The 10,860-nt window shown below is 41.9% G+C and overlaps 1 protein-coding gene across 4 annotated transcripts in view; it reads left to right on the top strand.

Annotated features, from left to right (window-relative positions):
- LOC138966367 (uncharacterized) overlaps positions 1 to 10,860 on the top strand; it is a 101,206-nt gene that overhangs the window by 25,796 nt on the left and 64,550 nt on the right. For all 4 annotated transcript variants that reach the window (XM_070338575.1, XM_070338572.1, XM_070338571.1 and 1 more), the window contains exons 13-16: positions 2,454 to 2,575; positions 4,646 to 4,737; positions 5,194 to 5,297; positions 9,942 to 10,058. In XM_070338575.1, the coding sequence (XP_070194676.1) occupies positions 2,454 to 2,575; positions 4,646 to 4,737; positions 5,194 to 5,297; positions 9,942 to 10,058 (435 nt within the window). The remainder of the gene's footprint in view (positions 1 to 2,453; positions 2,576 to 4,645; positions 4,738 to 5,193; positions 5,298 to 9,941; positions 10,059 to 10,860) is intronic.

The following is a 10,860-nucleotide window of genomic DNA, read 5'->3' as shown; positions in this document are numbered from 1 at the left end:
AGGCTGAGCTGGGGTATGTAAGGTGCTTGTTCTTCCACCATTCCAGATTTTGAAACTGCTTATCCAATGGGTAGACGTCACACGGGATGTGTTCAAAGACTTTCTGCACAAAATAGACTCTGGGAAATAAATCCCTTGGCAAACGTGGGGATTGAGCCTACGTTGAAAGCGACAACTTCCAGAAATAAATCATTGGGAAACAGCAACTATTCTTACTATGAGTAAACAACTTTATTTTAATATTTTGCCGGAAATATTGGTTAAGGAATTAATTTTTGGCATTTTTAGATGTTAATGGCCAAAATACTGGACATTTTCTGCGAACATGAACTCTGATTATTCCTGTCATAGAAGGAAACATGCAAGAAAGGGACACTCCCATAGGATTTACTGCCCAATTGAAAATGTTCAGAAATAACTCTGACGGGGTTGTATGGGTTGCGAAAGAGTGGATACTCTTGCCTTTATTGAGTCAAACTTTCCCACCTGACATTATAGGCCAGTCACTAGCAAGGGATGTGTCTGAAAAAAGTGGAAAAGGAGCATGTGTGGAAAGTTTGCCTCGTGCTCAGTTTTCACTCTTTCACAGCCCATACAAACCGGACAGTTATTTCTGGAGTTGTCTAATTGTTCAGAGTATTTTGTGTGTCCAGAGTATATATCAGTGGTTTTTATATTTAGTCAAGTTTTGACTGAATATTTTAACATCGAGGGGGAATCGAAACGAGGGTCGTGGTGTATGTGCGTGTGTGTGTGCGTGTGTGTGTGTGTGTGCGTGCGTGCGTGCGTGCGTGCGTGTAGAGCGATTCAGACCAAACTACTGGACCGATCTTTATGAAATTTTACATGAGAGTTCCTGGGATTGATATCCCCGAACGTTTTTCTCCTTTTTTCGATAAATGTCTTTGATGACGTCATATCCGGCTTTTCGTGAAAGTTGAGGCGGCACTGTCACGCTCTCATTTTTCAACCAAATTGGTTGAAATTTTGGTCAAGTAGTCTTCGACGAAGCCCGGACTTCGGTATTGCATTTCAGCGTGATGGCTTAAAAATTAATTAATGACTTTGGTCATTAAAAATCTGAAAATTGTAAAAAAAAATAAAAAATTATAAAACGATCCACATTTACGTTTATCTTATTCTCCATTATTTTCTGATTCCAAAAACATATAAATATGTTATATTTGAATTAAAAACAAGCTCTGAAAATTAAAAATATAAAAATTATTATCAAAATTAAATTGTCCAAATCAATTTAAAAACACTTTCATCTTATTCCGTGTCTGTTCCTGATTCCAAAAACATATAGATATGATATGTTTGGATTAAAAACACGCTCAGAAAGTTAAAACGAAGAGAGGTATAGAAAAGCGTGCTATCCTTCTCAGCGCAACTACTAAACCGCTCTTCTTGTCAATTTCACTGCCTGAACGGTGGACTGACGATGCTATGAGTATACGGTCTTGCTGAAAAATTGCATTGCGTTCAGTTTCATTCTGTGACTAGTTCGACAGCTACTTGACTAAATATTGTATTTTCGCCTTACGCGACTTGTTACATTTAGTCAAGTTTTGACTAAATGTTTTAACGTAGAGGGGGAATCGAAACGAGGGTCGTGGTGTGTGTGCGTGCGTGCGTGTGTGTGTGTGTGTGTGTGTGTGTGTCTGTGTGTGTGTGTAGAGCAATTCAGAGAAAACTACTGGACCGATCTTCATGAAACTTGACATGAGAGATCCTGAGTATGGTATCTCCAGACGTTTTTTTCATTTTTTTGATAAATGTCTTTGATGACGTCATATCCGGCTTTTTGTGAAAGTTGAGGCGGCACTGTCACCCTCTCATTTTTCAACCAAATTGGTTGAAAGTTTGGTCAGGTAATCTTCGACGAAAGCCCGGACTTTAGTATTGCATTTCAGCTTCGAGGCTTAAAAATTAATTAATGAGTTTGCTCATTAAAGTTGTCATTAAAATCGATTTTTTGCAAACAGATTTAAAATTGATTGCATCGTATTCTTCATCACATTCCGAATCTAAAAATATGTACATATGTCATGTTTACTCTTAAAATGTGATCACAATTAACAAAAATAGATTAATTAGTTTTACGATTAAAATTTAAGAAATTGATCCAAAAATGATTTCATCTTATTCTTTATCATTTCCTGATTCCAAAAACATATAGATAAGATAGGTTGTTTTCAAAACAAGCTCAGAAAGTTAACAAGAATACAGAAAAGCGCGCTTTCCTGCTTAGCACAATATGCTACCTCGCTATTCTGGTGTGTTAATTTCACTGCGTTTTGCACGTGGGAGGTGAGCGATTTCCTTCTCGCGGGGATTGACAAAGCTGTACTGTCTTGGTGAAAAAATACAGTGCGTTCAGTTTCATTCCGTGAGTTCGACAGCTTGACTAAATGTAGTAATTTCGCCTTACGCGACTTGTTTTTTAACAGGATGGAGGGCTGTACATGAAGCTGTACCTGTGTCTGTTCCACATGATGTCAGAGCTGACCAAACTCAGTGAAAGCACTGCTGGTGTCGACCAATCTGATCAGGACAGCAAACTTGCAGCACAGTGAGTAGTAGCCGCTTGTGCGTTTGGTTTGTGGATGGGATGATTTGGGAGAGAGAGAGAGAGAAGAGAGAGAGAGAGAGAGAGAGAGAGAGAGAGAGAGAGAGAGAGAGAGAGAGAGAGAGAGAGAGAGAGAGAGAGAGAGAGAGAGAGAGAGAGAGAGAGAGAGAGAGAGAGAGAGAGAGAGAGAGAGAGAGAGAGAGAGAGAGAGAGAGAGAGAGAGAGAGAGAGAGAGAGAGAGGGGGGGGGGGGGTTGTCCATATGTTTATGTTGGGAGGGAGAGTGGAGAATGTGTTTAGGTAAGGGTTGTGAGGAGGGAGGGGAAGGGGGATTGCAAGTGCATGGCTTGCTTGTGTCAGCTTGGGTATATGTGTGTGTGTGTGTGTGTGTGTGTGTGTGTGTGTGTGTGTGTGTGTGTGTGTGTGTGTGTAACTGTATGTATATATGTGTGTGTGTGTGTGTGTGTGTGTGTGCACGGTGTGTCTGTGTGTGTGTGTATGTATATATGTGTGTGTGTGTGTGTGTGTGTGTGTGTGTGTGTGTGTGTGTGTGTGTGTGTGTGTGTGTATGTGTGTGTGTGTGTGTGTATGTGTGTGTGTGTGTGTGTGTGAGGGTGTGTGTGTGTGTGTGTATGTTTGTGTGTGTGTGTGTGTGTGTGTGTGTTTATGTGTGTGTGTGTGTGTGTGTGTGTGTGTGTGTGTGTGCCCATACAGGTCTGATCTTATGTATTTTTTAATCTGTAGCAAGTATATACTTGAAACCTTGCCAATACTACAAGTAGTCGTATTGCCAATTTTATTTAAACCTTGTCACTTCGCCGGAATGTATTAAGTAGACATAAGGTCGGGTTCGGGAAAAGAGATTTCTTAGAAAAAAGTCTACTCTACAAAGACTGAGTTTTACTTTTCACGACATCAACACTCAAACAACTTTCACTACTACACAGTCGTCAAGGCAACACACTGTAATTTACTTTTAAACATTTATTACCTTTTCTTCACTTTCACTAACACTTCTTTTCTTATACACAACTTCGGTAAAAAACCAATAACTATTAGCGAAACTAAACACTTGAGGAAAAACACATAAACTAAAACACTTAACAAAGCATGGCAGCTCTGAAGGGGAGGTAGGAAAAGTGCCCCTGAATTAGGAGCACTTTAATCCCCATGTTCTAGTCACCCGAAGCCGGTGCCATCTCTCTCAGAACATCATGCCATCAAAAAGAGAGAAACCCAGTTCCAGCCATGGGAACTCAAAAAGTTGGAAGGTGGTTTCATCATAACTTAAAATAATATATCTTTTCATTTCATTTCATTACTTTATTGTCCCATCGCTGGGAAATTCGGGTCGCTTCCTCCCAGTGGAAAGCTAGCAGCAACGGAGTCGCGCTACCCAGGTGTCTGCGTGTTTAGGTGTATTCAGCCACCTGCACTTATGGCAGAATGACCAAGGTCTTTTACGTGCCATTGTGATGACACGGGGGTGGGACATGGCTTCCGTCTCTGGGTCTGCACATAAAGTTGACCTGTGTCCGTCCCGGCCCGAATTCGAACCTGCGACCTTTCGATCACAAGTCCAGTGCTCTACCAATATAATTTCAACATCTAAATATTCCTTAAATGTAGCCAATGACTTTCAGATACTTCTGATAATTTTCTCATCACTACTTCTATTTTATAACTTGATACATGTAATTTCAATTACCAGAACCTAATTAATTACCAATCTTAAATCACTCCAAAATTCTGAGTGAATAATATCTTAAAACCACACATACAAAGTTCTAATATACTTAAAACAGAACATCAAATAACTATTAACTGTCAGGAATGCAGAATTACAATAAAGAATATTAATCAAACTGGTCAATGGTAAGAGGTAGTCAATTAAGTCAAGGGAAGTAACCAACTGAAATGCATGTCAAAATAATAAGCGCAGTTGTGTCCCTTTTAGTCAGAGTGGTAAGGTGCCACAGCAGACAGTCTGTGTAAAATGAGAAATAATCCTTGTTAGGATTAGGAATTATTTCACATGTTTACATACTCATGCGCTTTGTCAACATTCTTTCAGACTGCAGGACTACAAGTGCTTGCTGGCCACAGAAGTTGCACAGCTGATGTGTATCGTGCCTTCCTTCTTTGACTACCTGGACCGGGATGTTGGTGAGCTTTGTTGCAAAGCTAAAATAAACAGTGGATCCCCCCATTTTAAGACCCCCTGATTGAAGACTGACTCCCTTTTAAGACTCTGTTTGTTCTGTTCATAACCTTTGTAAATTTACCCAAATGTCTATCCACATTTTAAGACTCCCTCTTTTTTAAGACCTGTATATTTTTTGAGATCTTAAAAGGGGGGTTCCACTCTATCAGAAATTTTCAAGCAGTTTGGCTGACGGAGCTAACCCTTCGGTTTGGCATTTATTTGGGCTGATTATGCAAGTCACTGTGTTCTGATGCTTATTTTGATTGCCTGGTAATGACTGAGTGACAAATACCAACTCCGCGTAGTGGCTACTGTGACTGCTAATGTTGTTGCATTTAATTTGTAACATCCTATGAAAAGAGAAAAGAAAGAAAGAAAGAACATGATCATATTGTGTAACTTTTAATTTGTTGCAGGTGTAATGAACTTGATGCGGGTTGCCACCGCTGATCCAGACATCAACGAAAAACTGACTGAGATTTGTGGAACCAAGTCAGAAGAAGGGGAGGATGAAGAAGAGGTTAGTGGGAGGAAGGGTTACAGGGTGAAAGAAAAGAAAAATGAGGTGCTGCGTTTCTCTTCATTTTAACACTTTCTCCCGTTGCATGGAAAGTAACTCGAGTCAATTTTGAACTTTACATAATTGCAGCAAAGTAATTACTTGCGAATTTGTCCAAAATTGAAAATGCTCAAACCTCACAGGAAGCCAGTAGAAAAGGAAACAGATACGCATCATAGGTAGCTTTGTGCATAATGGGTGTTTGAGAGATCTGCATATGGGAGGTCACTAGAGCAATATTGGGTAGCTCTGGGAGGAAAAGGGTAGTAAAAAGAGCAGTAGTTTTACCACAGCTAGGAATGGGATCCTCAGCGAAACAGTTAATCGCCTCTGAGCTCCAAGGGATAGCTGTAGGTCTTTGGGCCAGGAGTTTGGGGTGCGGTAACCCCAAGAGAAAACCAAGAAGGCTGCATGAAGCACTGTATTCGTACTGGGATTTTTGTCAGTTCAGCGAGTCTGCCTGCGCTGGCCGGTTTGCTGGCGCCGGCTAATTATAGTTGATCTGGCCTCTTTCGTATCAAGCGGAAGGACGCGCTGGATGGAGGTCAGTCTTGGAGTGCCAGTAAAAATGCCAGTCTGTGAAAAATACGTGTTTCTTGGTGTGAAAAAGGGATGGTTTCCGTGACATGTTCATCTTGTGTATTTGGCTACTCTAATATACAGGCTTTGTGTTAGTGCAAACTAGAGTTGCGTTGTCAACTCGTTTTGTTTGATTTTGTGGTAATACTGATATCACTCACAGTGACAACGTGCTTCTTCGCTACTGTTAAAAAACCGAGAATGTGCGCGTTGTGTATCCTTTTATAATCACGCTCAATGTTGATAGCAGCCCCCCGACTGTGTTTTTATTTTGCTGCCAGTAAGTACTTAGTCTAAACTGTGTGATAGAGTGAGAAAAAGTTGCGTTTGTGGTGTTTGTATTTGATTTCTGGAGCAGTTTTGTGCTGTACTTTTTGTTAAGCCGTGCCGTGGTTCTCGGAACAGGCACTCGATACAAGACACTTTTATATACAGTATGAAAGTCACTGTGGCTGTTGACACTAGCTAGTGCATTTCATCTTTTCTGTTGTGTTATTGCTTGTTTTGTTTTGCATGTTCCCCCTTCGTTTCTGTTCTTAAGCATATGATGTGTTTAACTTAATGTTGTGACTGTAATTGTGCTTATGTTCTTGCTTGTCTGTATGTGTGTACATGGTTTTGCTAGTTTATTTGTGTCATTTTCTTTCAATTTGTAGTCACTCTATTTATTGATTTAAGGTGTCTCAGTTAAGAATGGCGGCAGTGCAACATACGGAAGATCTCCACATATTTAGGCTAAATGCTAGGTGCAGAACTTGTGGCAGAAGATCAAAGGCAGCGAAGGACAAACAACATATACTGTTCAAAAAAAGAAACGCATAGTTGCTACTTGCCAAATTTGTTTTATTTTTCGAAAAAATTAACAGAAAATCCAATATTTAGATTATTTGTTTGAAATTTGGTATGGACACAGTTGAATGCACACACAGTTCATTTGCATCTTCAAATCAATCAGTCAATCAATACGATTGGGTGCCGAGGCTGTCAAGTCAGTAGGGGGTGTGACTGCCTTGAGCAGCAACAACTGCCCGGCACCTTCTGGGCATGGACTGGATCAGATGCCGGATATCTTGCTGTGGGATGGTGTCCCACTCCTCCTGAAGTACCTGCAATAGATCGCGGTGATTTGCCGGCGCTTCTTCTCGCCTGCGCACACGTCTGTCCAATTCATCCCAGAGGTGTTCTATCGGGTTCATGTCTGGCGACATGGATGGCCAGGGAAGCACCTGGACATGGTGGTCGGTGAGGAACTGGGTGGTGAGTCGTGCTGTGTGCGGGCGAGCGTTGTCCTGCTGGAATATGGCATCCTGGTCAGCCAGAAGAGGAAGGGCGTGTGGGCGCAGAATTTCCTCCACGTATCGCTGGGCAGTTATGCGCCCTTGGACGTGCACCAGGGTGCTCCTTCCAGCGGTATTGATCGCCCCCCACACCATGACGCCTCCACCACCATGAACGGGTGCCTCATCCACACAGTTGGGCGCGTAACGTTCGTTTACTCTCCGGTAGACCCTCCTCCGACCATCATGTCGCTGGAGCAGGAAGTAGGACTCGTCGCTGAACCACACGTGTCTCCAGTGATTCCGGACGGTCCAGCGAAGGTGCTGGTTGCCCCACTGCACTCGGTTCTGGCGATGGCGGCGGGTGAGGACAGCTCCTCTCTGAGGTCTGCGAGCTCTCAAACCAGCTTCATGCAGGCGGTTCCGCACGGTCTGGTCCGATAATCGGTGTGGCCCGGGGAGAGCCTGGACAGAAGATGAGGCCGACAGGAAACGATTCCGGAGGTGGCGGAGCCGTATGAAGCGGTCGTGAGCAGCAGTTGTCGCCCTTGGTCTTCCCGCTCGTGGCAAGTCAGCAACAGAGCCAGTGGCTTGAAACCTGACCCACAGTCTACTGATGGTGCTCTGGGACACGTGGAAGTGCCTGGCGATTGCACTTTGACTTTGGCCTGCTTGTAAACGACCCAATGCAATTTGGCGGTCTTCTCTGCTCAATCGGGCCATCTTTCGTCGCTGAATTGTCGTCTGATTTCTTTGTGGCGAACAATCCGCTTTTATGGGTTTTGGAAGACATGGTGAGAGCTCAATATTCCCCGAGTTTCACGAGATTACACTGAAGCATGACGAGTGGTCATGCCAAATGAGCAATTTTGACATTGTAGCCACTGATAACGCATGCGTCACGTGCAGAGCTCACTTGTGGCAATGGACGAAAGGTCGACGACCAGATAAACATTTTCTGCAGTTTGGTGGATATCCTTGTAGCCATATAACTAAATTAACCAAATATTACAAGCTATGCGTTTCTTTTTTTGAACAGTATATCATTAGGCATTGCAAAAACTATGCATCAGTGTTGTTTCCGTTATGCTGCTTGACACCCCGCCAAAAACAAAATCCTGAACAAGAATCATAAAAAGACATTGAGGTCTTTAGCATATTGACACAATAACAACTCTAAAACAATGTTTTGTGTTTGTTTGTTTGTTTTTCTTCTAAAAATGTACATAGTGTGTGTGTGTGTGTGTATGTGTGTGTGTGTGTGTGTGTGTGTGTGTGTGTGTGTGTGTGTGTGTGTGTGTGTGTGTGTGTGTGTGTGTGTGTGTTTATTTGCGTGTGAGTGAATGTGATCCCGCCGGAAAGAGTGTGTTTCAACTCACATTTGAACCGTTTAGTTTGAAATTACGCTTACACTATTCCATTAGACTTCCCGTCATCTTTTCTTTTCTTAAGCATCTCAGAAAAATAACAACCCCAACTGTTGTGCTGTGTTGTTTTGTTTCGCCAGTTTTGTCTGTTCTGTTTTGTTTGCGATAATGAAACAAACGTTAAATTGTCGTCCGATCGACGAGTTTTGATTTCTGTGGCACTGGTACATACAAGTTTGTGAGAACAATAGTGAAAACAGAGTCTGTGTTGAAAAACTTTTAAATCGACTTGTGTGCTGCTCTGGGATTACTGATGTATGGTGCTGCAATGATACCAGTCAAAAGTCGTGTATAGGAGTGGCCGTCAGGTAGGCCTTTTGTTTTGTTCACATGCAGCTAACAATTTGCATGAACATGTATTGCGCAAGATCTTTTTTCTTTCTTTTATATTACTGACATTATATGCACTATTTTGAATTATATAAACGCAAAACAAATTTTACATGCGCACCATACGCATGCCTATAATATGAATGTAAATACGACTGTATATACTCTACTGTTTTTATATATTTTGTAAAGTGTTGTAAATATATGTACTTTGGGATTACCTTGGTCTTTTTCTTTCATTATTTTGTGTTCTTTTATTGTGGCACATTAGGATGTTTTGTTTACTGTGGTGTCTTAATCTGCCGTCTTATAGATTGTGCCGTGCTTTGAGATGTTGGGTTTCCTATTTATTTCAATGCAGCATGCATGTGTTTTTTAGATCTGTAAAGAGTGGCATAATTATATACTTGAGGAGCAAACACTTTTTTTAATTCTCTCATTTATTCTTTCTTCTGTCTTGTAAATTGTGGCATGCTTTGTTTCCTATTATTGACATACATGTATGTGTACGTATCCGCCTCTGTGTTGTCTCCTGCTAAATATTGTGGCACTTCGCGGGAATTCGGGTGAACGGCGCTCGCGAGCAGCAGTTTCTTATCAACACAGCTCACAGAGTGAATAGACAGCGAGCCAGCCAGCTTTCGGCTTATCGCTGTGTGTGCGAAGAAAGAGATGTCTGTGGTGCCCAGGGCTAGGCGGCCGTTGCATTCCTCATTTCAGGCGCCACTGTGTAAGAAGATAAAAAGGGAGGCAAGGGGGTGGAGAGGGTAATTAGACGGGCGGGGGTGGTTCTGGCCAGTTATTTTTAACTCCAGCTGAGCGTGCCTGGAATGGAATAGTGTGGAAGTCAGCAGTACCATGAAACACCATGGATACACGTTTAGACAGACCATGAATGGCGCTCACCTCAAATAGAATTTTTGTTGTTGAAAAGGCTTGACATTGAACACTAAAACTAGCAAGATGTGTATGTTGAAACGCCTTTTTTTCAGTCACAGAATGACGTCTTCAAGAAGATGGCTGACTTTTTGCTGATGAAAGTACAGGAGCAGCTACAGAACCTCACAAATAAGCCAACCATCATGACGCCATGCAATCGAATTCTCTCTGTGAGTCTTTCTGTCCCTGAACTTATGTCCTGATGCTGAATCATAGCGCGTTACGCAAGTGTGGCCACCTCACCTGCTGTATGCATGTGCATGAAAAGAGGGAAAACAATAGTGTGTACACAAAAGAATGGGATATCTGTACCCCTAGTCACAAAAATAATCATACGTGTTTTTTGGGCAATGAATCTGACTACCAAATGAACTCATGGGAGTGGCCTGGTTTTGACCCTGCATTATTCTGTGACCAAACAATCTGAATATAGAAGAACAGAACAAGTATAACATATAGTAGAACCAGGGATGGGCTTGGGCATTGGTCATCAGTCTTTTGCCATGTTAAATTCGGAAAAGACCGACACACATGGGTCTCAATCCGTCAACTGACCGTTAGACATGCAGCAGAGTTGGTCAGCTCGTCTTATTTTTGTCTGCTGTCATGTTCTTTCTTTTTTATTCCCTTCCTTACTTAATTGAAATAAATATGGTCATTGTGTCCTCAGACCTTGTATTCCACTTCATGTAAGACCATTGGAGAATAAACAAGAAAATGAAGAAATGAATTGAATTTTCCTCTCATTTGTACATTGTAAACAACTGTCAGAAGTTTCTCCTCACTGCCTTAATTCACAACTATTGCGGCAGTCCCGTGGTGGAAGGAAAGTTTTTGTTCTTGACTGATTGGTTTGCAAAATGATTGATTGATTCATGGCTGAGTCAGTCAATGGACTTCTAGTGGACAAAACCCAAGCCAATCCCTGTAGAACCCCCCTTTTACGACATGTACACATCTGAGAAAATCAGA

The sequence above is a fragment of the Littorina saxatilis genome, linkage group LG5, assembly GCF_037325665.1.
Source record: "Littorina saxatilis isolate snail1 linkage group LG5, US_GU_Lsax_2.0, whole genome shotgun sequence".
Classification (NCBI taxonomy): Eukaryota; Metazoa; Mollusca; class Gastropoda; order Littorinimorpha; family Littorinidae; genus Littorina; species Littorina saxatilis.
This window is presented reverse-complemented; position numbering and strand designations above follow the sequence as displayed.